The sequence below is a fragment of the Hyperolius riggenbachi genome, chromosome 2 (assembly GCF_040937935.1).
Source record: "Hyperolius riggenbachi isolate aHypRig1 chromosome 2, aHypRig1.pri, whole genome shotgun sequence".
Lineage (NCBI taxonomy): Eukaryota > Metazoa > Chordata > Amphibia > Anura > Hyperoliidae > Hyperolius > Hyperolius riggenbachi.
Window position 1 is genome coordinate 99306577 of NC_090647.1, and position 25232 is coordinate 99331808.

General features: G+C 44.8%; 1 protein-coding gene across 1 annotated transcript in view; it reads right to left on the minus strand.

The window, feature by feature from the left end:
- FOXO1 (forkhead box O1) overlaps positions 1–15319 on the minus strand; it is a 72339-nt gene extending 57020 nt beyond the window's left edge. Inside the window, exon 1 of the mRNA XM_068267109.1 lies at positions 14529–15319. Within this exon, the coding sequence (XP_068123210.1) occupies positions 14529–15053 (525 nt within the window). The 5' untranslated portion in view covers positions 15054–15319. The remainder of the gene's footprint in view (positions 1–14528) is intronic.
- Positions 15320–25232: the final 9913 nt, after the last annotated feature.

The window sequence follows — 25232 nt, forward strand, 5'->3', positions numbered from 1 at the left end:
AGCCAGAATTAGGTGGCCGCAACACAGAGAGCCGAGAGGGAGAGTGGACGCAGCAGGGATAAATACTCACTTTCCGGCAGCAAGGTCCTTCAATGTACGGGCTTCATTCTACTTCCTGTTCTTACATCATCTTGTAATCGCACCCAGGGGGCGCTGTTTCAGGGAAATGTGATGCAAGAACAGGAAGTACAATGAAGCTAGTACATCATTCAGGACGGAGCTGGCTGCCCGCGAGTATTTGTATCCCCGCCTCTGTTTGTGCACTCACCACTGCATCTCATCCCCGCCGCTACGTCACCCTGCTTCCCGGTGCCCCGCCCCCAAAAACGAGATTGTGCACTGTATGTTACCATGCTCAAACCGTGGTATATCGTAAAACCGGTATACCGCGGCAACCCTAGTTGCCTGGCAGTCTTGCTGATCCTCTGCATCTAAAGCTGGGAATACACCATAAGTTTTCTCAGCAGATAGATGGTTCAATGGATAATTTCCGACATTTCCGATCTTATTTTCGATCGTTTTTCTGATTGATTTCTCATAGAAGTGAATGGAAATTGATAAGAAAAGATAACCGAATCGGACAGCAAATCAAATGAAAAATCACATCATGTATTCCCAGCATAATACTTTTAGCCACAGCCCCTAAACAAGCATGCATAGCAGGTGCTCTGACTAAAGTCAGACTGCATTAGCTGTATACTTGTTTCAGGTGTGCGATTCTGTCACTACTACAGCTAAAGACATCAGCAGGAGAGTCAGGCAGCTGGTATTGTTTAACCACTTCAGCACCACAGGGTTTTTTGCTTAAAAACCAGAGCAATTTTCACATTTCAGCGCTCCTCCCATTCATTCACCAAATAACTTTATTGCTACTCATCAGATGTAAATGATCTATATCTTGTTTTTTTTGCCACAAATTATGCTTTGTGAGGGTGATATTTGCTTTTAGTAATTATGTTATCTGTGCATTTTAAAGGGAAAAATGAGAAAAAAAAAGAAAAAATACACTATTTCTCCATTTCCATCCACTATAGTTTTCAAATAAACAATGTTACCATAGGTAAAACACACACATTGTATTTGCTAATTTGTCCTGGTTATCTCAACATTTAAATAATGTTCCTAGTACAATGTATGGCGAAAATATATTAGTTTCTGGTTTGTGTTTTTTGTTTTCTCATTGTACTCTATCAGTAATTAAAAGCCCTTTTCTTCATGATTAACAGTAATACACTCTCATGGCATACATATTTTAAAAGCCAAGTCCCTAGGGTAACTATGTATTCTCTTTTCAATGCTGTCACTTTTGTTGTTTTTACAAGTATTTATTTGGGGGTATAGAGTACATGAAAATAACAGTTTTATTGCTTTTCATTCAGTTTTCCGGTAAAAAAAAAAAATCACATGACTTATCCCTCAGTTGTCAAACACCACAAAATCTATTCTCTCACTTGTCACGGTTAAAATGATACCCTATATACATAATCAGATAGCTTATTGGGCATACAGCACACTGTTTACCACAAGTACGCCTATCTACTCCCCTGAGCCCCAGGTAAAGTTCTGTGGGGAGTAGATAAGCGTAGCAAGGGTTTCAAAGTGGTTAAAGAGAACCAGAGATGAAGCACCCTCATGTATTTTATTACATTTATCAGCGGGAACATGACAGTAAACACCTATCATGCTTTTAGTTTTATTCTTCTCAGTCTAATCTATGTGTTATCAGCTGTGATAACAATCCACCGACTGATTCAGTCGAGGTTTGACCTGGAATCATTATAGCCGAGTCACTCTTCTGTGGAGTCTTTTCAAGCCCAAGCCTGCCCCCTCCTAGCTCAGATTTCCTACTCAGAGCTGTTGACATAGGAGGGGCTGCTGCTGCCGAGAAAGAATCTCTGACACACACAAGTGTATCTGTGTGCATTGTGCAGCCAGTCATTATCTATTGTATGCAGTTTCATTTCTATGAGAGACACTTCCTACAGGCAGCCACACAGCATACCAGAATAATAACGCTGAAAGCACACAGATGCAGCCCTGCTTGTCTATAGTCTCATAGAGGCTAGACAGCACATCCAGAACAGCTTATAACCTGGCGGTCAGATTGGATATTTTCTGGAGCAATGATGGATAAAAAACACTCAAAAAGGCACACCAGAGTGGCAAAATTATCAGGTAGAGCATTTATTCTTTACAAGCCATCGACCGATAAGTTTATTTTGTGTGAATCGTTCATCTCTGGTTCCCTTTAAAAGGAAAAATCCATATCCTTATGATTTTAGGTTCCCTTTAAGTTCAACAGCCCTGAGTAGTATTGTACTAAAAACAAACCAATTAAATATGCAACTTCATTACTAGATGGAAGAACTTTGCAACTTTCAGCTTTGCACCAACCAGTCCATCCAAAATGTTCTCCATAGCAGAGCAATGATTTAATGTAATGTAGACACTGACTAGCAGTCACGCTGCAATCCTCCCCCACACTTTCGGTTTTATGATTTAAGTCTACTTGAAGACCTGAGCATGAAGCCAGATTCCAAATAAAGAAAACAGTCATGTTATATGCAAATAACGCATTTGCACAGGTCGATTCATCTGAGTTTTGGGGCATTAGTCATATTACAAGTGAAGCTAGGATTATTCACATCTGCCACACTTGTGGGTTTCTGTCAGTCTGCTCCACCCCAGCAGCTATTTCCTTTGCTGAACCTACCATGGCCAGTCATACTCTCTCATCCTTTATGATGCACTAGAAGCTCAAACAGCACTCATAAAAGCAGAGTTTAAAAAAAAAAAAAAAAAGGAGCAAAGAAAAAGCAAGTGCTGTATACACCAAAGAAGCTAAAACAAATTAAAAAGAAAAATAAAATGTGACAAAATAGTACAGATGTAAAGTATGCAGTAAAATTATACAACTAGCCCATAATTACCGTATATACTCGCAAGCAAGCCGAATTTTTGACCCCCCAAAAGTGGGCCAAAAGTTGGGGGGTCGGCTTGCTTGCGAGTCATGGGTGGGTTGGTGGATAGGTGCTGTCCCTCCCCGCTCCCCCCGCGGCCACCGCTGCTATTACCTTAGGCGGCGCCGCTGTCTCTATCCCCGTCCTCCTCCGGTAACTCATTCACAGCAGCGCGCCCCCCGCTGCTGTGATGATGCAGGAAACCATAGAGAGCGGTTCCCATAGTAACGGCATCGCGCTACAGGAAGCCGCTCTCTATGGTTTCCTCGTCATCACAGCAGCGAGAGGCGCGCTGCTGTGAATGAGTTACTACCGGAGGAGGACGGGGATAGAGGAAGCGGCGCCGCCTAAGGTAATAGCAGCAGCGGCGGCGGCCGCGGGGGGAGCGGGGAGGGACAGCACCTACCCACCCACCCATACTGGGGCACTATGCTAGCTATATGGGGCACTATACTAGCTATACTGGGGGCACTATACTAGCTATACTGGGGGCACTATACTAGCTATACTGGGGGCACTATACTAGCTATACTGGGGGCACTATACTAGCTATACTGGGGGCACTATACTAGCTATAATGGGGCACTATACTGAGCACTATACTAGCTAAACTGGGGCACTTCACTAGCTATACTGAGCACTATACTAGCTATACTGAGCACTATACTAGCTATAATGAGCACTATACTAGCTATACTGAGCACTATACTAGCTATACTGAGCACTATACTAGCTATACTGAGCACTATACTAGCTATACTGAGCACTATACTAGCTATACTGAGCACTATACTAGCTATACTGAGCACTATACTAGCTATACTGAGCACTATACTAGCTATACTGAGCACTATACTAGCTATACTGGGGCATTTTACTTGCTATACTGAGCACTACCTACCTATACTGGGCACTATACTAGCTATACTGGGACATACTGGGGGGGATCACGCGGCCAGCGTTTCCTACCCCCGGCTTACATGAGGGTCAATCATTTTTTCCTGTTTTTTTGGGTAAAAGTGGGGGGGTCGGCTTACATGCGGGTCGGCTTGCTTGCGAGTATATACGGTATATGTGATCAAGTAAATGGACTCTCACTGCTGGCAGGCACATCTATCATGGACTAGAATGGACATTAACCATTAAAGAGACACTGAAGCGAAAAAAAATATATGATATAATGAATTGGTTGTGTACTATGAATAATTACTAGAAGATTAGCAGCAAAGAAAATATTCTCATATTTTTATTTTCAGGTATATAGTGTTTTTCTAACATTGCATCATTCTATAATATGTGCAGATTACACAACACTCAGCATTCAAAATGAGTCTTTCAGAGCAGTCTGTGAACTAATGACCTCTCCTCTGCCAGAGGAAAAGTAAAAAATTAACTAACAGTTGAGATAATAAAAGTCAGATAACTGCCCTCTCCACGACTTTGAAAGTCGTAGAGATTAATGGCTTTTTTGCATAGAGATAACAACTGGAGTTTCTTAAATCTTCCTGTACTGGAAACAATTAGACTGATGTATCTGATCTTAATGTTTTATTTCTTAGCTGTACTACACATACAAATCATAATTTTCTTTCCGCTTCAGTGTCTCTTTAAAGGGATACTGTAGGGGGGTCGGGGGAAAATGAGTTGAACTTACCCGGGGCTTCTAATGGTCCCCCGCAGACATCCTGTGCCCGCGCAGCCACTCACCGATGCTCCGGCCCCGCCTCCAGTTCACTTCTGGAATTTCTGACTTTAAAGTCAGAAAACCACTGCGCCTGCGTTGCCGTGTCCTCGATCCGGCTGATGTCACCAAGAGCGCACAGCGCAGGCCCAGTATGGTCTGTGTCTGCGCAGTACACTCCTGGTGACATCAGCGGGATCGAGGACATGGCAACGCAGGCGCAGTGGTTTTCTGACTTTAAAGTCAGAAATTCCAGAAGTGAACTGGAGGCGGGGCCGGAACATCGGTGAGTGGCTGCGCCAACACAGGATGTCTGCGGTGGACCATTAGAAGCCCCGGGTAAGTTCAGCTCATTTTCCCCCGACCCCCCTACAGTATCCCTTTAAGGACATTTAACCCCATTGCATGATCTTGTTTCTTGCTCTGTGGTACCTTGTATGTTAACCCCATTTATCTATTGTGCAACACTGCATAATAGGTTGGCACTTTATAAATTCAAAAATAAAAGTTTCCCATAGCAAGCAGTCAGCCAAGATTCTAGCAGGTTTATAAGTCATGCTGAGACAAAGGGTATGCTATATTCTGATGGGGGTAAAGAAGGAGAGTGTCCTGTGGCAGAAAATGCAAAAGAGTAGCTGCCAGTGATCCAACTTTAATAAAGAAAGGAAAAGATCCAGGATGTCAGGGGACACCTCTACATTTCCCTACATCAGATGAGAATCATGAATTAGCATTTCACCTGACGAAAATGTGAAGTGTGCCCATACGATAGCTTTAATATAAAATGTATACAGAAAGCTGACTGGTGAACAAAACTGCAGCATCTAGCAACTAGAGAGAGCAACCGAGAACATAAATCAAAGTTATTGCCAACTGCTAGCTGATCTATCTAGTTGGAAGAAAATACTGGGGACCATCACAAGCAGAGCAGGGGCTGCAGGGAAGCCTTAGGCCGAGTTCACATTAGGACACATCCGCCCGTATGCTTGCATCCCGCTCCGTGAGCGGAATGGGAACGTAAGGTCCCGACGTGTCGGGAACGTCCGCTCCGATCAGCGGAACGCAGGAAGCAGAAGGGAGCGCAGCGATGTGAACTTTCCCATAGGGAAAGCATTGCTGCGGCTGCTGCGTTCCGCTCATCGGAGCGGAACGTAGGCTGAAAACAGCTTAATGTGAACCGAGCCTTAGGAATATTGCATTTTAAAATGTACGCATCCTTGAAAGAAACTTACTGAAAACCATAAAAGGAGTCTGCACTTAAACCTGTTGCAGTTATTTTATTTATTGTATATACCGGTATAAAGCTCTATCTATGCAAGTGCTGTACATATTTGAGTATTGACAATCTGATTACTGTATTTTCTATTTTGGATACAATTTGTTTTTACAAAATAGCCTTTTTATTTAAGACATTTATATCCTTGGTTATAAAAACTTCAACAAACGCTTTAACCTTCTTTTATAGACAGTTTTATGGATATTTGTGAATGAATCTTCGTGTCATTACAGGCTGCAGGAATGACAAGATGCTCTAATTACTCCTGATTCTGCAAGCTCAGGAAAATTAAATTACTCATCTGAATACTGTTGACCCTTCTGGCAATGAAAAAAAGACTGTCACAATTTGCTTTTGTCTTCTGGATGGCGTGTGAACTTTAATCCTTGAAGGAATGTGAGAAAACTAAGCAAGAATTTGCTTTATTTTTCTGTGAGAAAAGGCAGGTGCATAGAGAACCGGAGGGATAGTCCGCTTCTATTGCCATCTAAAATGAGAAATGTTATTAGTCATTACTGACCATTGTCTCATAATAGTATCAGCAAGCTTTACCTATGAAGAGCTGCGTTTCACATGCTTGCGCCTGCAGATACTTTGTGTCCTTCAGAGAGCAGCCAATCCAGTCCACGAAAGGTACACCTTCAACTGGGCTGAACATGCATCCTGGCTCCAGACAGCACCCTCTAGTGCTGAACATGATCACCTGCTCAAATACTCAGGCCTTCATTCAATTACATTTTCCACCAAGTTTCCTTACAAGACCCCCCCACCACCCCAATCCCTTTTACTCTACACAATATTTTTTAGATTGCTATTGGATAAAACGTTGATACAGAATGTAAAGAAAAATTGCTTGTGGGAAAGCCCTGTAGAAAATCCAATTAAGGATTTTTTTACAATGCAAATGGCAATTCTAATTTTCACCGGATGCCAGCAATACGAGAAAAAAAAAACAAAAAAACAACTCAGCATGCAAAACTGTATCATATGCCGGAATCTCATTTAAAGTCGCATCAAAATGGGAATCGCATGTAGTGTAAAAGAGCCCTCAATTACGAACCTGGAATCTGCAGACCAATGGGCTGTGAAACTCTTCACATTCATGGACACTTACAGAATTTGATGGACATTTTTCCCCTGATGTATGCAAAAACATGAGCATTTTTATTTATGTACCTTAAAGAGACACTGAAGCGAGACTAAATCTCGCTTCAGCTCTCATATATAGCAGGGGCACGTGTGCCTCTGCTAAAACGCCGCTATCCCACGGCTAAACGGGGGTCCCTTCATCCCCAACCCACCCCCCGCAAAAGTTGGTCGCTAGGTTGGTCGTAGAATTTCCCTTCCTGGAGGCAGGGCTAACGGCTGCAGCCCTGCCTCCAGTCGCGTCTATCAAGACGCGCATCGCCGCCTCTACCCCGCCCCTCTCAGTGAAGGAAGACAGAGGGGCGGGGGAGAGGCGGAGATACACGTCTGATAGACGCGCGTGGGGCAGGGCTGAGGCGGCTAGCCCTGCCCCAATGTGGAAGCGCTCCCCCGCATTACGGAGGGGATTTGGGGGGACAGGGACCCCCGTTAAGCCGCTGGATAGCTGCGGTTTAGCAGGGGCACAAGTGCCCCTGCTATATATGAGGTCTGAAGCGAGATCTATTCTCGCTTCAGACTCTCTTTAAAGCCAAAACAGGGACACCAATTGTAATAATATTTCCTAATAAACCCCAAAAATATTAGTTCTACTTCCGTTCAAAGCCCTCTTTTTTTGGAAAATTCTAGGACGACAACAAGTGAGAAACGTGCAAATTGGATCATCAGGAATAAGGAGAAAAATTATCCACAGGTCAGATATCTACTAGTAATCTATACGGTTTTTTGTTTTATACACAACATTTCACAAGCATATGCACACTTAACTGTATGAACATAAAAACAAAAGAACTTGCCCTGGAGAAAAAAAAAAGCCACAGTGTCCCCAAGTCTTCCTAGTATGCCAGATAAAAATCTATTTTCCACAACCCTAACAGATAAATTGTGTGCAGAATTTCCCTCAGTGCACTAAATCATTAACATACTCCAAGGTCAAAGCTGAAAAATGTACAGGAAAAAAAAAAAAAAAAAAGGTACAGCCACCTGCCCTGGACGCAAGCCTTCACCCGGTTGCACCCCTAAGTCCCTCATGTAACCATCCTGAAAGGGGCAACAATTTGCCCACCAGATATGAAAATATATGTGCCACACAGATTTTCACTTTTCACCAGGACTTTCACTAGGACTAAACCCTCACCTGAAAGTGAACCAGAGATGAAGCACCCTCATGTATTTTAATAGCCTGCTTCTAATCAGCACTGATAAAATCCGACTGAGTATTCAGTCTGACTTTGCTCAGGAATCATAGCAGAGTCTGTCTTCTCTGATGCCTTTTCAAGCCCAAGCCCGCCCCCTCCTGGCTCTGCTACTATGACTCAGATAATATCTGAGCACAGCAAGACTGAATGCTCAGTCAGGGATTTTATCAGGGCTGATAACAAGCAGGCTGAGCAGTAAAGAATGAAACAGAGAAGGGTAGGTGTTTTCTTTAACCACTTTGTCCTCCTTGACGTATAAAAACGTCGAGGACAGGCGCGCTCCCACGGCCGATCGCGCGCGTGCACGCGCACTCCCGGCCGCGGATTCGGCAGCCACGGAATCAATGTATCGGGCTATGGAGCCCGATCACTGATTCCTCTCCCCCGCTGAAAAAGCGACAGCTTCTCTCGGAAGCTTCGCTCTTTCTGAAGCTGTGTCCCTCTAAGCGTACATTGTACGCTTAGAGTGACATGTAAACAAACTTGAGATTGCCATCTTGTGGCCAAAAAGTAAAACTACAAGTAAATATTTGCCTAAGGGTCTAAACTTTTTAAATATCTATGTAAAGATGAAATATCTCTCTCTATTTTTTTTTATAAGCTTGTAAATAGTGATGTATGCAAAACGGAAAAAATGCTCTTTTATTTCCAAATAAAATATTGTCGCGATACATTGTGATAGGGACATAATTTAAATGGTGAAATAACCGTGACAAATGGGCAATTACAATACGTGGGTTTTAATTATGGAGGCATGTATTATTTTAAAACTATAATGGCCGAAAACTGACAAATAATGAATTCTCATTTTTTTTCTTATTCCTGTTAAAATGCATTTACAGTAAAGTGGCTCTTAGCAAAATGTACCCCCCAAAGAAAGCCTAAAGGGTGGCGGAAAAAACAAGATATAGATCAGTTCATTGTGATAAGTAGTGATAAAGTTATAGGCTAATGAATGGGAGGTGAACATTGCTCGGATGCATAAGCTGAAAACGACTGAGATGTTAAGTGGTTAATGATCCCACTGATATATTAGTAAAATACATGAGGGTGCTTCATCTCTGATTCACTTTAAGGCTCATGCACCACGTATGGCAGATAATGTGCGGCCAGCAGGAGCAGACAGTGTAGTGTCCGCTCTGATCCGCCGTGGTCCAGCTTGAGCCCGGGGCAGATACGCTACCCAGATAGGCAATATGGGGGAACACATCTGCATTTCTGATATTGTGGAGTGCACAAAAGTGCGCTCTGCTTACTGCAATGGCTCCGTTGCAGACTAACAAGTGTAAGCTGCTCCTATAGGAGCTGTTCAGTATCAGTTTAGCAATGAGCAGAGATCTGACAAAACACAGCCTGGCAGTTAGCTTAAAAAGTAGCCATTAAAACTAAGTATCAACTATCCGCACCATAAACAATTACAGTAGAAGAGGTGAAGGAGATAGGTTGTAAGAAAGCAAGTACAGCATATGTTACCAGGGTAGTTTTAACAGGTGACGGTTTTGCTCCTTGTCTGGACTTGCTCTTTTAACCCAAGTCATATATGATGATTATTAACTTAAGTAAGAGTACAACCTAACATACAGGACGGCATTTCCGTATAAAGTCCTCAAGACTTCATTTAATGCACATAACTGCAACAAATGAGAACTATTTCAGAGATCAAACAATCAGCAAAAGAACCCCCCTCAGGGACAAGCCACATAAATCTTAGCGGTTCATTTAAGGCCAGAATCACAGGAAGATGCCAAGAACGATTTGTTTAAGCATTCTTTCTGGGATATTTTTCAGATGCACTGAAATTGTTAGAAGTTACAACTTGAACTCCAATGTCAAGGCAAAACCACAACTGAAAACATAGTATCTTTCTGCAAATCAGTACAAATTCCACTTGTAACAATGATAATGTAAAGAGGCAAAAATAACTACATTTTAAAGGAGATATCACTTCACTACAACACTAAAAATGGTAACCTGGGAATCAGCTCTTCCTCAGGATGCACTCAAAGGAAATGGATAGTGAAGGGAATTTGTCATGCTAAAACAATGCACTATTGTGGGGTCACAATAGGATCTGGGGTCTCCTATAGCCACTGAAAATTAAAGTCCTGTTCAGTCAAAAAGCTTCCAACATATACTTATAAAAGGCGACAGTGGCTCAATCAGAGCATTAACATTAGGACTAAGAATGATTGTATGTCTAATCAAGTCCTGAATCTTGCTCAGGAGGAAACAAATGGCCAGCATGCAGACTTGGATTCTCCTGGCCAAATCGTTTTCCACCAAAATAATACCACTGTGGGAGGTCTGTTAAACCTCTCCCCCCACCCCAGAAATTAAGATCCTACTCAGAAAGTCAAAATAAATTCTTAAAGGCACTACGATTTTTTTATTGCTCATTTGAAAATTGCCAAATATATAACTATAACATGTATGATTAATATGTAAACAGCTGATCACTATGTCCAGATGAATGTTTTTAAAGGTAAACTGTACCAACATGTACGGTTATCCAGAAAATCCTTCAGTTAACTGCTCCCACCTCATCCACATCTATAGGCTCTGGAGAACAAGTGATCTGAAAAGATGGGACTTGGTTTCTGTCTAGCACCACCACTGTCTCAGGCCACTATGTGGTGCACAAAAACAAACAAGTCCCATTGGCCAGGGAGGAGCAGTAACACCACATGTAAAACAATGAAGACCCAAATTAGGGGCAGGTGCGTGGATTCATTTTGGATAACTGTACATTGTAAGAGCAGTTATAAAAAACAAAAAATAGTATTTAACCATGCAAATAGCAGTTGTTTGAACACCCAGCATAAGTAAGTTCTGAGCTACACACCTGCAACAAGCATCTGAAGAACCAGTAAATAACCCCGCATAGTAAAAGCACAGAATATGCACAAAAGCCAGGCAAGTAGAATTAGAACTGGGCAGCATGAGGAAGCGAGCGCAGGTAAGTTTTTCACGCAGAGCTGTACAGTCCACTGCCAGCTCCATGTGTCAACACTACTCAGTCGCCATCATTACTGAAGTCATGAGGTTTATTAATGACTATGATGGGTGCCCTTACAAGCAACCATCTCAGCATACCAGTCAGAATCTGGAAAAAAAAAAAATCATGTCAGTGAGCCCATCTCCTTCAGCAAGTAGATTGAGCCACAGACACCAGACAGTAATGTGTGATGCACTGCACATATCTACACTCACCTCCAACGCCTAATAGCAGTGGGTGGAGTAGTTCTTTAAAAGGAAGAAAAAGAAACTCTCCTGGTTCCCTTCAAGATTGAAGTTCCTACACATGCCTTCCTGAGAAAATGTTTAATGATCAGGCATAACTGAAATGTGTTTGTTGCATTAACTGCACTTTTTCTTCTCTCGGTACTGATCACTTTTCTCTTGGCCCTCAAAATTTAAAACACTGACTGTCTTTTACCCAAGACATGTGCCGATAACACAGCAACACCTTTTTAAACAGAAGGTACTCACATGTCATCACCAACCCAATAAATAAGGCACAGTGTTTAAATTTGTGATGGAAGTGATGACAACTGAAAAACTTATGTTTTTACAGCAAGCTTAGTTGAGAGCTTTTTGGTTCTTTCCTCCCTCGTCACTTAAATGAGGTGGTTCTCCCCAAGCTCCTTGGAGATTCTGTAGTTCTCTCAAAAAAAAAAAAAAATTCCTGCAGAAACCAGCTAATTAAGTTACATAACCAAAACATGGTCCCAAATGCACTATCTCTAACTAGACACTCATGTCTGCAAGGTCACATGCTCATTTAACCAGAACCGCTATTTACTTCCAAAAGGTTACTTTAAGATCTTAACACACTGCAAGGTATCACTACTAAATATTAACTTATAAGATGACTCAGTAGTCTGAGCTGTTTAAAAAAAAAAAAAAAAAGCACAAAATCAGTATGCAGTACAGTAGACTCATCATAGTAAACTCTGATATAGCCAACCTATGACTCAGTCACCAGACCACAGGCATGCACCTGTATACATATACAATGTATGGGGAATTGTGACATAGTAAACAAGTTGGCCTGGTCCCTTGACGTTTACTATAAAAGGTATTATACTGGGGGTAGAGCTAATATCTAATAACAAATGCCATTCTCCAAAATGCTGGAATCGGGAATAATATTCCAAAGAATGCCTATAGACACCAAAAGTCAGTCAATTGTGCAGGCATGATCCAATCACAGTGGCACATTGTATCTACATGACACTTTACAAACACGTGGCCATGTGTTCATGTTTAAGCCTATGCAAGAGGGAGTGGAAGACTTAGCAGGAAGCAGGTACCATTTATTTCAGGAAGGTAAAAATATAAACAGGGTGCTATTTTTTGACATTTATTGCAGTTTTGTTGCATTAGTTTGGCTCTTTACAAAACTGTACAGCTTCGCAATAAGACTGCAACAAAATACCAATTTGATCTCTACAGGAAGGTACAGTGGCAGTTATCCCCTAATAAAGGCTGGCCAACCGCCAATACATCCACAGATATGAAATTGCCCAATTCAGCCAAAAGCAATTAGATTAGCAAACTAACCAGATATTTCAGCATCTTAAACCATCTTCACATTTCCACACCCCCTTCCAAAGTTATTCATGATTTTCTATTGTTTTAAGCCTGAGCCTGCAAAATGTAAACATAACACTACAGCTCAGAAATATTGTAAGTTTCAAGAATCTTGAACAGTATTTTCTAGCATAGTGGAAGACTTCGACAGCCGCTATCAGCGTTTTTTCTAAATTCACATTTAGTCGTTTGACACACATTTACAAAACTATTCTGATAAGTAATTCTGAAGTTTTCCTGCACTACCAATGCATTTGTTTTCTTCACAGATAGAGGCAGTCAAGCTCAATCTCACCTAGCAGTTCATTAAACTTTAGGGAAACTACACTGGTCAGATTGCTCTTCAGAAGTTCCCCACTGTCTTCTCCAGCAATTCTGATGACTTACAATAACAGAAAAGAGGCGGCCACTACAAGACAGGACACTGGAAATCAGGCGCAGAGATCTGATGATCACAGTCCCTTGAGATAAAAAGCTGATGAGAGAGATTTGCTTTCCAGAATCAAAGTATATTACTGGTGTTCACAGACTCTCTACGGAACTCAATTTTAGGGTTAATGCAAAAGCAAGTAGCTGGCAGTAGAGGAAAAAAAAATGCAACCAAAACTATGTACCGCAGCTGTTTGTAAACAATGTGGCCTTGCTGCCTGCTGATGTCTCCTAAAGGCACAGTTATGTATTTTAATCACGGACCAGAAAGAAATAATTAACGGTACTCTCAAACTGCCTAGTGTCCTATAGGTTCAAATAAATTTTGCAATCTTGGCCAAATCCTAATGAAAATCATTTCAAATACTGCATTTTAAAAAGTACACTATTCAACTTCTTACTACACACTTCTGGTAAACCTATTGTCGCCTGATCAAGCAAGTCTAACTATCCCCATGACGAGTTATAGGTCAGACCCCAAAATTCTGGTTATTGTGGGAGGGCAAATAAAGCTAAAGGTGCCCACTAATGATACAATATTACCAAAAATCTATATAGTAGAAGGGTAAACTGAGTGAACACACTTTGCAAGGATACATTAGGTAGTCCCTCATATTACATAGAAGTGATACATTAGAGAACACCTTTGGTGGAATGTTAGATTACACCTCAGGTATTACAATCCCACCACCCATGCTGATACTAACTATTCCATCCATGGGGAAGACCAGGAGCGGTTTCTGGAGCATTGACTATACTTAACAGAGATAAATGACACTTAACTATTTCCTCCCTTTAAGGGCTGGTTCACACAGATGCTTGGCAGCGTTTACCACCAAGCGGCCGGGACTCGTCAGCTAAACGTTCTCATCCGAGTGAATGGAAATGTTTAGCATCACACAATTACCATTGATTGTGCAAACACGGCGTTCCAATCCCTATTTAACACGTCATTTCGGCCGGCCCTAGAAGCCGCATGCGACTTCCAGGGTCGGCTAGCTGCTGCGGCTTCACGTCCTGTCACAAGGACGAGAAACGACGATCGTAGCCCCTGAACGAGACGACTTCCCAGCCACCTCCAACGCCGCCTGCCGTCCGTGTGAACCAACCCTTAGTGAATAGGGTCCAGTACTGCTGGTGATGATGGAAGCTGAGAACATGACACACAAGACATCACCTGACATGTCACCCAGGGCTGCCCTGTGTGTCCCCCAGTTACCAACAGGTGGCCAGCCAGCCGTGCTCACCTTCCAGCCGGCGGAGCTGTTGCTGTCCCCCTTGTCCTTGAAGTAGGGGACACTCTTGACCATCCAGTCGTAGATCTGGGAGAGGGTGAGCCTCTTGTCCGGGGAGCTCTCTATGGCCTGGCTGATGAGGTCGGCATAGGACAGGTTCCCCCAGGCATTGCGGCGGGAGGAGCTGCTCTTGCGGGGCTGCTGGGAGGGCACGGCAGGGGGGGCGTGCAGCTGGGCCGCCTGTTGCTGCTGCTGCTGGTGAGGGGGCTGCAGCTGGTGCAGCTCGGGGCACGGGTACTCCCCGCACGGCTCGTAGTCCTCGCTCTCCTCCAGCAGGCTCAGGTTACTCATGAAGTCCACATTGCTGGCCGGGGGCTCGGGCTGCAGGGAGGGCGCCGGGGACGAGGTGGCCGAGCTGCTCGGGTTGAACTCTGGCCGGGGCAGGGGCCAGGTGCAGGAGCGGGGCCGGGGCACGGGCTCGAAGTCCGGGTCTATCTCCACCATCGGCGGGGTCAGGGGCTGCGGGGCTTCAGCCATGACTGACGCTTCTCCTCCTCCGCAAGCTTCCCGTCAACTCACTGGCCGCAGGAAAAACTTTTCCGTCACTTCATGAGAGCTGCGTCACCGGCTGCGTCACTCTACTCCTCACACACTGTCTCTCTCTACTACACACAGACGTGCTGCGTCACCACAGCGGGCTCCGCGCGGCTCCTCTCTGCGCAGCGGCCGCCTGTTGAACGTCTGACTGAAAACTCCGAGCTGCCCCCGGCAACAAACTGCACTTTACTGGAACACACAGTGCATGTCACGCGCCGGCCCCTCCCACTCGGTGGGCGGATCAGCCCGGCGAAAGAGTCTGGCGTCTGGTCCAATCCCGGCGCCGCTACGCCCTCCCCACCCTTCCGTAGACCACACCCCTTTACCTAGTTTCAGTCGCTGAGTGGGCGGGAGGGAGGAGCCGCAGACAGCACACCGCCTGACTCTTTCGCTGCCGGTTGGGGCAGCAGAACTATCTTTGCTGTGGGAGTGCTGGGCGGACCTTCTGTTACTCGGCGGTGAAAGGGTGAAGGGGCCTCTTGTCACTCCGCTGTGTACCTGCGCTGTGTTTATGTTGTGCCTGCAGCGTGTGCGGCTGGAGGGGAATGACCGCTGTACAGAGTGTGCACGCGTCTCTGCCGTGATGGGAATAACAGCAGCTCGCCCCGGCTGTACTCTGTGCTGCACCTCCAGCAAAACAGCGTGATCGCTGCTCAGGAATGACAACTTCCAGCCGCTTGTTGTTGTTGTGCTGGGAGAGTCCGTGACGTCCCCCAGTTACTTATCACTCGTAGGATGCTGGTGGTGCACTGACTGTGCACATAAATAAGTGACTGCAGGCCTATTTATGAATACTTGCTGTATAGTGCCGTGTTACTAAAAGGGCAAGTCATATTTATTAGGTGGAATTTAGACTCCTTGGGAATTTTAGTTTTAACTTCCCACTATCCCAACTAACTAGTGTCACTCCTCTCTGCTCTAAAAGAGACACAACAACATAATAACCTTAAATGAAAATCCAAACCTTAAAGAAAACCTGAACTGAAAATTAAAGTCAAAATAAACATACACAAGTCATACTTACCACTCGTGTAATCTACTCCTCAATCTCTTTTTCCTTTCCCACGTCCGGTTTGTCCACTGTGACCAAGGGAATTCCCCGTCCTCCATTTTGAAAATGGCTATTACCCCATAACAGCTTTCTGGTCAGCACACTGTTAAACTGTAGCATTGCCCACTTGAGCCATAGGGAAACATAGAGATTACTTGGCACAGCAGTTGTCCTCTCAGCTATAACTGACAGCAACTGATAAATAACTGACAGCAACTGATATATTTCAATTCTGACAAAATGTTGTCAGATCTGGAAGGGATCATTGTCAGAAAAAAATGGTGAGCTTCTGAGAGGAACTGATGGCAAGGTAACTATGTAATGTTCATTTGAAGTTACCTCATGTGTTTATTTTAAATAATTTTACTCAGTACAGGTTCTCTTTAAAGTAAACCAAAGCCGATTACACATAAAAGATGAATACATACTGGGGCTTCCACCAGCCCCATCCGCATGGATTGCTCCCACTCCGCCATCCTCAGCCTTCTCGAGCTCCGGTACCGCGTCCCGTAACCTTCTCCAGCAGCATATAAAGTCAGGTGTTTCTGACTTTATTATCAGATCTGATAAGATTATCTGCATGCTTATTTCTGGTGTGATTTATACACTTTTGCAGCCAAATAGACCAGCAGGGCTGCCAGGCAACTAGTTTTGTTTAAAAGGGAATAAATATGTCAGACGCCATATTCTTCTCACTTTAGTTGTCCCAAACTAATAATGATCGTGACTTGCATGATCAATCAACATTACATTTTAATATGGCAACTCTTATTGGCAAACTGGTTATCCCCCAGATTCCACCTATAACGCAAATCAAGGCAACTGCTCAAACAAACGTGAATTTTGAAATGTCCTTCTCAGCTCGCATTACCAGCAAATCCTGCACTCACTTCTATTTGTAGTATATTAATCCCCCCAGGCCAGAACCTACCCTCTCTAGAAACAAGAAACTACTCTAAGGCCTAGTGCACACCAGAGCGGTTCGGCTGCGGTTTGCGATCCGCTTGCGGGTGCGGATCCGCTAGGGTGATGTATTTCAATGGGCTGGTGCACACCAGAGCGGGAGGCGTTTTGCAGAAACGCATACTCCCGGGCTGCTGCAGATTTTGGATTGCGGATGCGTTTCCGCCTCTTATAGGAAAAACGCAAACCGCTCTGAAAAACGACACTTCAGAGCGGTTTGCCAGGCGTTTTTTGTTACAGTAGCTGTTCAGTAACAGCTTTACTGGAACAATACATGAAATCTACTACACCAAAAACGCTTCACAAAACCGCAAAATGCTAGCTAAAACGCTACAGAAAAAGAAGAAAAAGCGTTTCAAAATCTGCTATCATTTTGCGGATCTGCTAGCGGTTTTTGGTGTGCACCAGGCCTAATGGTACGTACACACTTGCGATAACGATCGTTTACAAGGAACGATAGTTACCAGACGAACAATATTGGAATTCAACGATGTAATGCAGCAATCATCATACACATTTTAACGATCGTTCTCGCAGAAAAGAACAATCAGAGGGAAATGTTGCATACATATTTATAGGACAACTGAAGTGAGAAATATGTGGAGGCTGCCATATTTATTTCCCTTTATACAATACCAGTTGCCTGGCAGTCCTGCTGGTCTATTAGGATGTCTAAATAATGTCAGAAACAAGCATGAAGCTTATCTTGTCAGATCTGACAATAATGTCACAAACCTCTGATCTGCTGCATGCTTGTTCAGGGTTTATGGCTAAAAGTATTAGAGGCAGAGGATCAGCAGGATAGCCAGGCAACTGGTATTGCTTAAAAGGAAATAAATATGGCAGCCTCCATATCCCTCTCACTTCAGTTGCCCTTTATATAAAAAAAAAAAAAACACAAACATGGGGTTACAATAAATACAAATATATGATAGATAACGTGAAAACAAAGTTTATTTGAATTTTGTAATGTAACAATCTTTACGGGTCGCGCTACACAGGAAGTGCGGAAGCTGGGCAGAATCCAACGCAGGCACATTGGCCCTTGTAACGATTGGGCTTGGCAGATAACTGTACACACTATAGTTTTGTAACGATTGTCGTTCAATATGATCCGCCCTGTTGGATTTTCTCATCATGTCGATATCGTTCATTCGTCGTTGTACTTAATGATCGTTTGGTAAAGTTCTTTCCCCGATTGTTAGCAGACCGATCGTTAAGCTGCAGTTAGTAACGACCATAGTCGCAACTGTGTACGTACCATAAAGCCCAGTGCACACCAAGCGTTTTTGGCAGCGTTTTCAAAACCGCTGCCGCCTGTGAAAACGCTTGGCTAATGTACCTCAATGGGATGGTGCACATCAGCGGTTTGAGGTTTTCAGCAAACTGCAAACGTGGCTCCTGCAGCATTTTTGCGGTTTGCAGATGCGTTTCTGCCTCAATGTAAAGTATAGGAAAAGCTCAAACCGCTCTGAAAAATGCTAGATCAGAGCGGATTTCCAGGCGTTTTTGTTACAGAAGCTGTTCAGTAACAGCTTTACTGTAACAATATATGAAATCTGCTACACAAAAACGCTCCAGTAAACGCTAGGCATGTTTAGAAAACCTCTCTATACATGCCTAGAATCGCTCTGAAAATCTGCTTCAAAAACCTCTAGCATTTTGCGGATCTGCTAGAGGTTTTTGGTGTGCACTGGGTGTAACAAAGAATCACCCTATTGGACAGGATCTAATATTACATCTAACCATTAATATTTACACTATACCTCTGAACCATTAGCACTTTCTCTCAATTTAAGCTTCTTAGGTAGTACCAAGCTACCTTAAAGGGAAGGTTCAGGGAGGGAGGTAAAAAAATAAAAATCAATATCCACTTACCTGGGGCTTCCTCCACCCCGTGGCAGGCAGGAGGTGCCCTCGCTGCCGCTCCGCAGGCTCCCGGTGGTCTCCGGTGGCCGACCCGACCTGGCCAGGCCGGCTGCCAGGTCGGGCTCTGCTGCGCTTCAAGGCCTGGCACTTCTAAGTCCCACGCGGGTGCGCTGACGTCATCGGACGTCCGCCGGGCTGTACTGCGCAGGCGCAGAACTACTGCGCCTGCGCAGTACAGCCCGGCGGACGTCCGATGACGTCAGCGCGCCCGCGTGGGACGCAGAAGTGCCAGGCCTTGGAGTGCAGCAGAGCCCGACCTGGCAGCCGGCCTGGCCAGGTCGGGTCGGCCACCGGGAGCCTGCGGAGCGGCGGCGAGGGCACCTCCTGCCTGCCACGGGCTGGAGGAAGCCCCAGGTAAGTGGATATTGATTTTTATTTTTTTACCTCCCTCCCAGAACCTTCCCTTTAAGCTAGATTAAAATGATAGGTATAAAGTAAACCTACCAACAACTGATGACTGATAGCCTGATTAAGGCTGCTTTCACAGTAAGACGTTACAGGCGCACGTTAGTGCAGCCTGTAATGCAGCCCACCGCACAGCAGTGAAAAATCAATGGGCTGTTCACAGTGCCCACATTGCGTTACATTGTAACGCAGCACGTTTAAATAAAGTGCTGCATGCTGTGCGTTATACGCGGCTAAGCCGTGTTAGACTGTTTGCACATGCTCAGTAATGTTGGAGGAGGTCTCCCCTCCTCCTCCGCGGCCAGCCACATGGCTAATTAATATTCACTGCACTCAGTGACGTGCAGTGTTTATTTCCTGGAGTGGCCGCTCTGTGCGGCGATTGGCTGGCGGGACCACGTGATGCGGATCACGTGGTCTCCGCATGCATGGCACAAAAAATGCGCACCAAGAGCTGCTTAATGCAGCTCTAGGTAGCGTCCTCGTCCACCACCACCTGGCGTTGCGTTAGGGGCACGTTATGCGACCTATAACGTCCTCTAAAATGCAACGTCCTGGTGGGAAAGAAGCCTAAAACTTACTCATTGTTATCGTGAATTATTTGCTAACTAAGCATAGTATTATGTCAATGAATTATATTTTCTCTATGCCCTATGCTCTATGTTCAAAGTTTTATGCTGTGTGTTCTTTGTTCTATGTGATATACCTACATATCAGACATGTTTGTCAATGACATATCTACAATCTGAATGTATGTTTTGTATTTGTTATTTCTTTTCTCTCAATAAAAATGTATTGAAATAAAAAAAAAAACATTACATTTTAATATGAAAGACCAGCTTTGTTGCTTTTTATCATACATTGCACACGACATTTGTGTGTGTGGAAAACACAAAGAATTTGACGTGGAAAACCACAGCTGTTTTCTGCTGGCTCAAGTGTGATCCCTGCCTTCAGGTTTCATACTTACCTAAGGCTTACAAAGTTCTATCGCTAATTGCAATCGCTAGCGTTTTCAATGAGCGTTTTGTAAGAGATTTCATGAGTAGCGATTTTAAAAAGTGTAAACGTTTTGCCAGCGATTGTGTAGCGATTTGTGATTAGCATTTTTAATTCTGATTGGTCCTTTTCATTAATTTTCAGTAATGCAGTAATTTAAAAACGCTACCAAATCGCTCTGTATAGCGATTCAGCCAGCGCTTATATGCTTTACATTGCAGAAACACTAACGCAAAACGCTAACACTCAAAAATGCTGCATGTCCTGCAGTTGCGATTTTGGTAATCGCAATCGCTCCAGTGGAATTTGGCCCATCCATTTACACTAGCTCAGTGTTTGGGGAAATCTCTAGCGTTTTGAATTGCTCCGCTCTAGTGGGTTCCAGCCCTGAGAAGGGGGAAGGCTGGACGATAACGGAAAATTGTATACTTACCTGCCGGTAATTTTCCTTTCCTTTCGATGTCCATGGCAGCATTACTACGGGTTAGTCCCGCCCCCCTAACCCCTACAGGACCTGTGATTATAAATTCTAAGACCTGCCCCTTAGCAAGTGCTTTCTTTTGATAGTCCCACCTTCTCTGACTGTTCCTAACCGGGTGGGCGCTCCGTATGCTGCCGTATGCTGCCATGGACATCGAAAGGAAAGGAAAATTACCGGCAGGTAAGTATACAATTTTCCGTTTTCGTTTCCATGGCAGCATTACTACGGGGATTGAGTAGAGAAACAAAAAAAAGAGGGAGGGACAATTTCTGCTTTTAGACTCAAATTTAATTCAGGTTAGCATTCAACCATCAAACAGAGAAATTATTTCAATGAGTTATGTCCCTCAAAAACAAAATAATAATATAATGCATACTATGATATGGTAGCCTTTACTGCAGAAAGGACCTCCTTGCCAAACTGCATTGTAGTCAACGCTGCTGGGTCAACCTTGTAATGCTCAATAAAGGTATTTACTGATACCCAGTTCGCCGCTTTGCAGATCATCTCAGGCGATACCTTAGCCCAGGCCGCCCAGGATGACGCAATGGTTCGTGTGGAGTGAGCTGAAACTTCATCCGGTGGTGTTTTACTCATCATTTTGTATGCCATCCTAATTGTTCTTACTAGCCATGTGGCTATCGTTTTAGTCGTGGCTGCCTCTCCCTTCCTATAACCCATCGGGATTATGAACAATCTTCTCGTTTTCCTAATGTCTTTCGTCCGGTCTATATACGTCCTCAGTATACGTGGGACACTAGGGGTATCATTCATAAACAGGCTGTCGGTAGTGCGGGAAAACACCGTTCTTCTCCGCAACCGGTAATTAAGACTTCTGGGTGGGCATTCATAAAGAAGTCTGCCTGTTGCGGAAGAAGTGCGGAGGTTTTCTGGAGGAAGCTGGCGGCAGCGTGGCGGAAGACATGCGGAAACTTAAAAGCTGCCCGATTCCCTCCCTGCGCTGCTCTGTCTGATGCTGCTTGGGAGGTCCCTCCCATTCATTTATATGTATTCCGCCCGCCTATCGCTACTGTCGAGCAAGCGGTATTTTCCTTCCGGATACCGCTTGCTCTAATCTTTATGAATGGATGTGTTTGTTACTTTTTCTAGATTAATCTAGAAAAACTCCGCACAAGGCGGAAATGTATCGCTCTGTCACCTTTTCATGCGGAAAGAGCCTTTATGAATGGGGCTTATGCTGAGTGGTCGGGAAAGTCACCGGTGTTAAGCATTTCCGCATGCGGAAATGCTTTATGAATGATACCCTAAGTGTCTGAGGCCTCTCCAGTGTGGCATCTTCAAAAGCAGGGAGACTCCACTCCTGACTAAAGTGATACCTCGTTGCCACCTTCGGGATAAATTGGTCGACTGGCCTCAGAGCTACCCTGTCTGCAAAAAACTGAGTGTGGGGTGGCTCGCAGCTTAAAGCTTGTAGCTCTGAAACTCTCCTGGCTGATGTTATTGCAGTCAAAAAAACTGTTTTCAAGGTAAGGTCGACCAGGTTGCAGTCCGTTAATGGCTCGAATGGTTCACCTGATACACCCCTTAGGACTAAGGGTAAGTCCCATTGCGGGTACCAACTCCTCCTAGGCGGTCTTAGTTTGGTTATTGCCTGCATGAATTGGACCACCAGTGGCTCCAGTGCCCATTTCTTGTGCGTTAGTGCCGTAATTGCTGACACCTGTGTTTTAAGGGTGCTAAGGCTGAGGCCTAAGTCCACTCCTCTCTGTAAGAATTCTAATACAGCGTACACCTGAAGGGAACTCAGTTGGATTCCTTTCTGCTCCAGAAACAATAGAAACCGATTCCATGTTCTATGGTATGTGAGATTTGTTGAGGTTTTCCTGGCCTTCAGTAAAGTTTCCACTACATCTGGCGCACAACCTAGTGCTGCTAGTCTGCTCCTCTCAGTCTCCATGCCGCTAAATTTAGTAGCTGAGGATATGGATGTAAGATTCCGTTCTGCTCCAGAAGATCCTTCTGGCAGGGTAAGGGAAACGGAGGTGCTGTTGCCAGTTTCTGCAATAGTGGGTACCACGGCCTGCGCGGCCAATGGGGGAGGACAGCTATTATCACTCCTTTCCCCTGCTGTATCTTCTTGAGAACTCTGTGAATTAGTGGCACTGGGGGAAAGATATACGCCAGCTCGAACTCCCATGGCATTGACAGGGCGTCCCAACCCGCCGCCTGCGGGTACCTGAACCTGGAAAAAAATTGAGGGCACTTGTTGTTCTTGGGTGTTGCCATTAAGTCTATGTGGGGTCTCCCCCACTTCTCGCAGATCATCTAGAATATCTGTAGGTTCAGGCTCCATTCCTTGCTGTCCACCCAGCCTCGACTGAGTGAGTCCGCGACAGAATTCTTCGCCGCCGGAATGTGTACCGCTCGAAGGTATATTAGGTTCGCTTGTGCCCAGTTCATAATTGGCTCTACCTCCGCTAAAAGGGTCCGACTGTGCGTCCCCCCCTGATTCTGTAGGTACGCCACTGCCGTGGAGTTGTCCATCTTTAGTAACACTCCCTTGTTCAAGATGTTCGGGGCGAAGTGTCTGAGTGCTCTGAAGGCTGCACGCATCTCCAATATATTGGACTGTTGCTGTATCTCCTCGGGCCTCCATCTGCCCTGGGCATAAACTTGACCCATATGTGCAACCCCCGCCCCATTGGCTTGCGTCTGTTGTTATAACAGCCGGGTCCTCCCAACATAGATTGTGATGTCTGAGAAGATTTTGTCTGTCTCTCCACCAGTTCAACCCCTCCTTCATCCTGGGGAGGACCTTGATGTTCTGCCGATAATCTGTGCCATTCCATTGATCTAGGAAAGCGTTCTGGAAAACGCGCATCCGCCACTTTGCCCATCTCACCATCGGAATAGCAGCTGCGAGCGTACCTATCACCGCCAGACATTCTCTTGCTGTTAAAGATGTGGCCTCTTGCACCATCGAAACCTTTGTTATAATTGTCTCCACCTTTTCTGCCGGCAGTCTGATCGCATTGTTGACTGTATCTATCTCTGCCCCGAGAAATATCAACTTTTGCGTTGGTTGTAGCCTGCTTTTCTCCCAGTTCAATATCCAACCGTATCTCTGGAGAGTCTGTAGGAGTATCCTTCTGTTCTTTAGTAAAGTTTCCCGCGATTCGGCTACCAGTAGCAGGTCGTCCAGGTAATGATGCAGATGTAGTTGTTGCCCTCGAAGCAATGCTACCAATGTGACCATGATTTTCGTGAAGGTTCTGGGAGCAGTAGAGATGCCAAAGGGCAACACCTGGAATTGGTAATGAACATCCCCTACAGCGAATCTGAGATACCTCTGGAACGCCTTGTGAATCGGCACGTGCAAGTATGCATCGGCTAGGTCCACTGATAGTAGCCAATCGTTCAGTTGGATGGTAGGGGTTATTGTCTGCAGCGATTCCATCTTGAACTTGTCTTGTATGATAAACTCGTTTAAAAAACGTAGATCGAGGACAGGCCTTAACTGGCCTGACTTTTTCGTTACAAAAAATAACGGGGAGTATAGACCTGCGAATCCTTCCGTAGTTTCCACTTCTATAATGGCTTTCTTTAGACGTAGTTCCTGTATGTATTTGTCCAGGATCTCCCTTTTTTGTTGTGCTTTCGGAATCGTTGTGGGTACGAAGTATGCTGACGGGGGAGGCTCCTTGAATCTCCAGGAGTGCCCCCACCGTAGCGTATTTATGACCCAGGGGTCTCCTATTTCTTCCGCCCAAACTTTCACATATCTCTGGAGGCGTCCCCCCACCGCCTCGAGATGGGCGGGCGTCTCTTCAGAAGGTCTTAGCGGGCTGTGTTCCCCCGCTGGGACCTCGCTGTCTGTTGAACTTCGACAGACTCGTCTGAGTTCCCTGCCATCCTCTCCGAAAGGACTGATTAGATCTGGCAGCTCGATAATCTTTCGTCTTATTTTGGTAGGGTCTTCTCTCCCCCATTCTTGGTCTCCTTTGTCTTCTGTCCTGAGGGAGCAATCCAGATCTACCCCCTGTCACCCTGGATATGGCCGTATCCATTTTTTCGCCAAAGAGGTTTGTACCGTCGTAAGGAATTTTACACCATGACGTTTTTGAATTTACATCTGCGGACCATGGTCTAAGCCACAGGGCCCGTTTCGCCGTAACAGTGTGTAGAATGGCCCTCGTTGCGCATCTTATTATATCTATCGCTGCCTCGCTTATGAAGTCGGATGCTAGTCGAAACTCCTCCATAGCTAGCAGTAGGGTTTTAGGATCCACATTGGCCTGGATCGCTCCCTCAAGGTTATCCGTCCATGCTT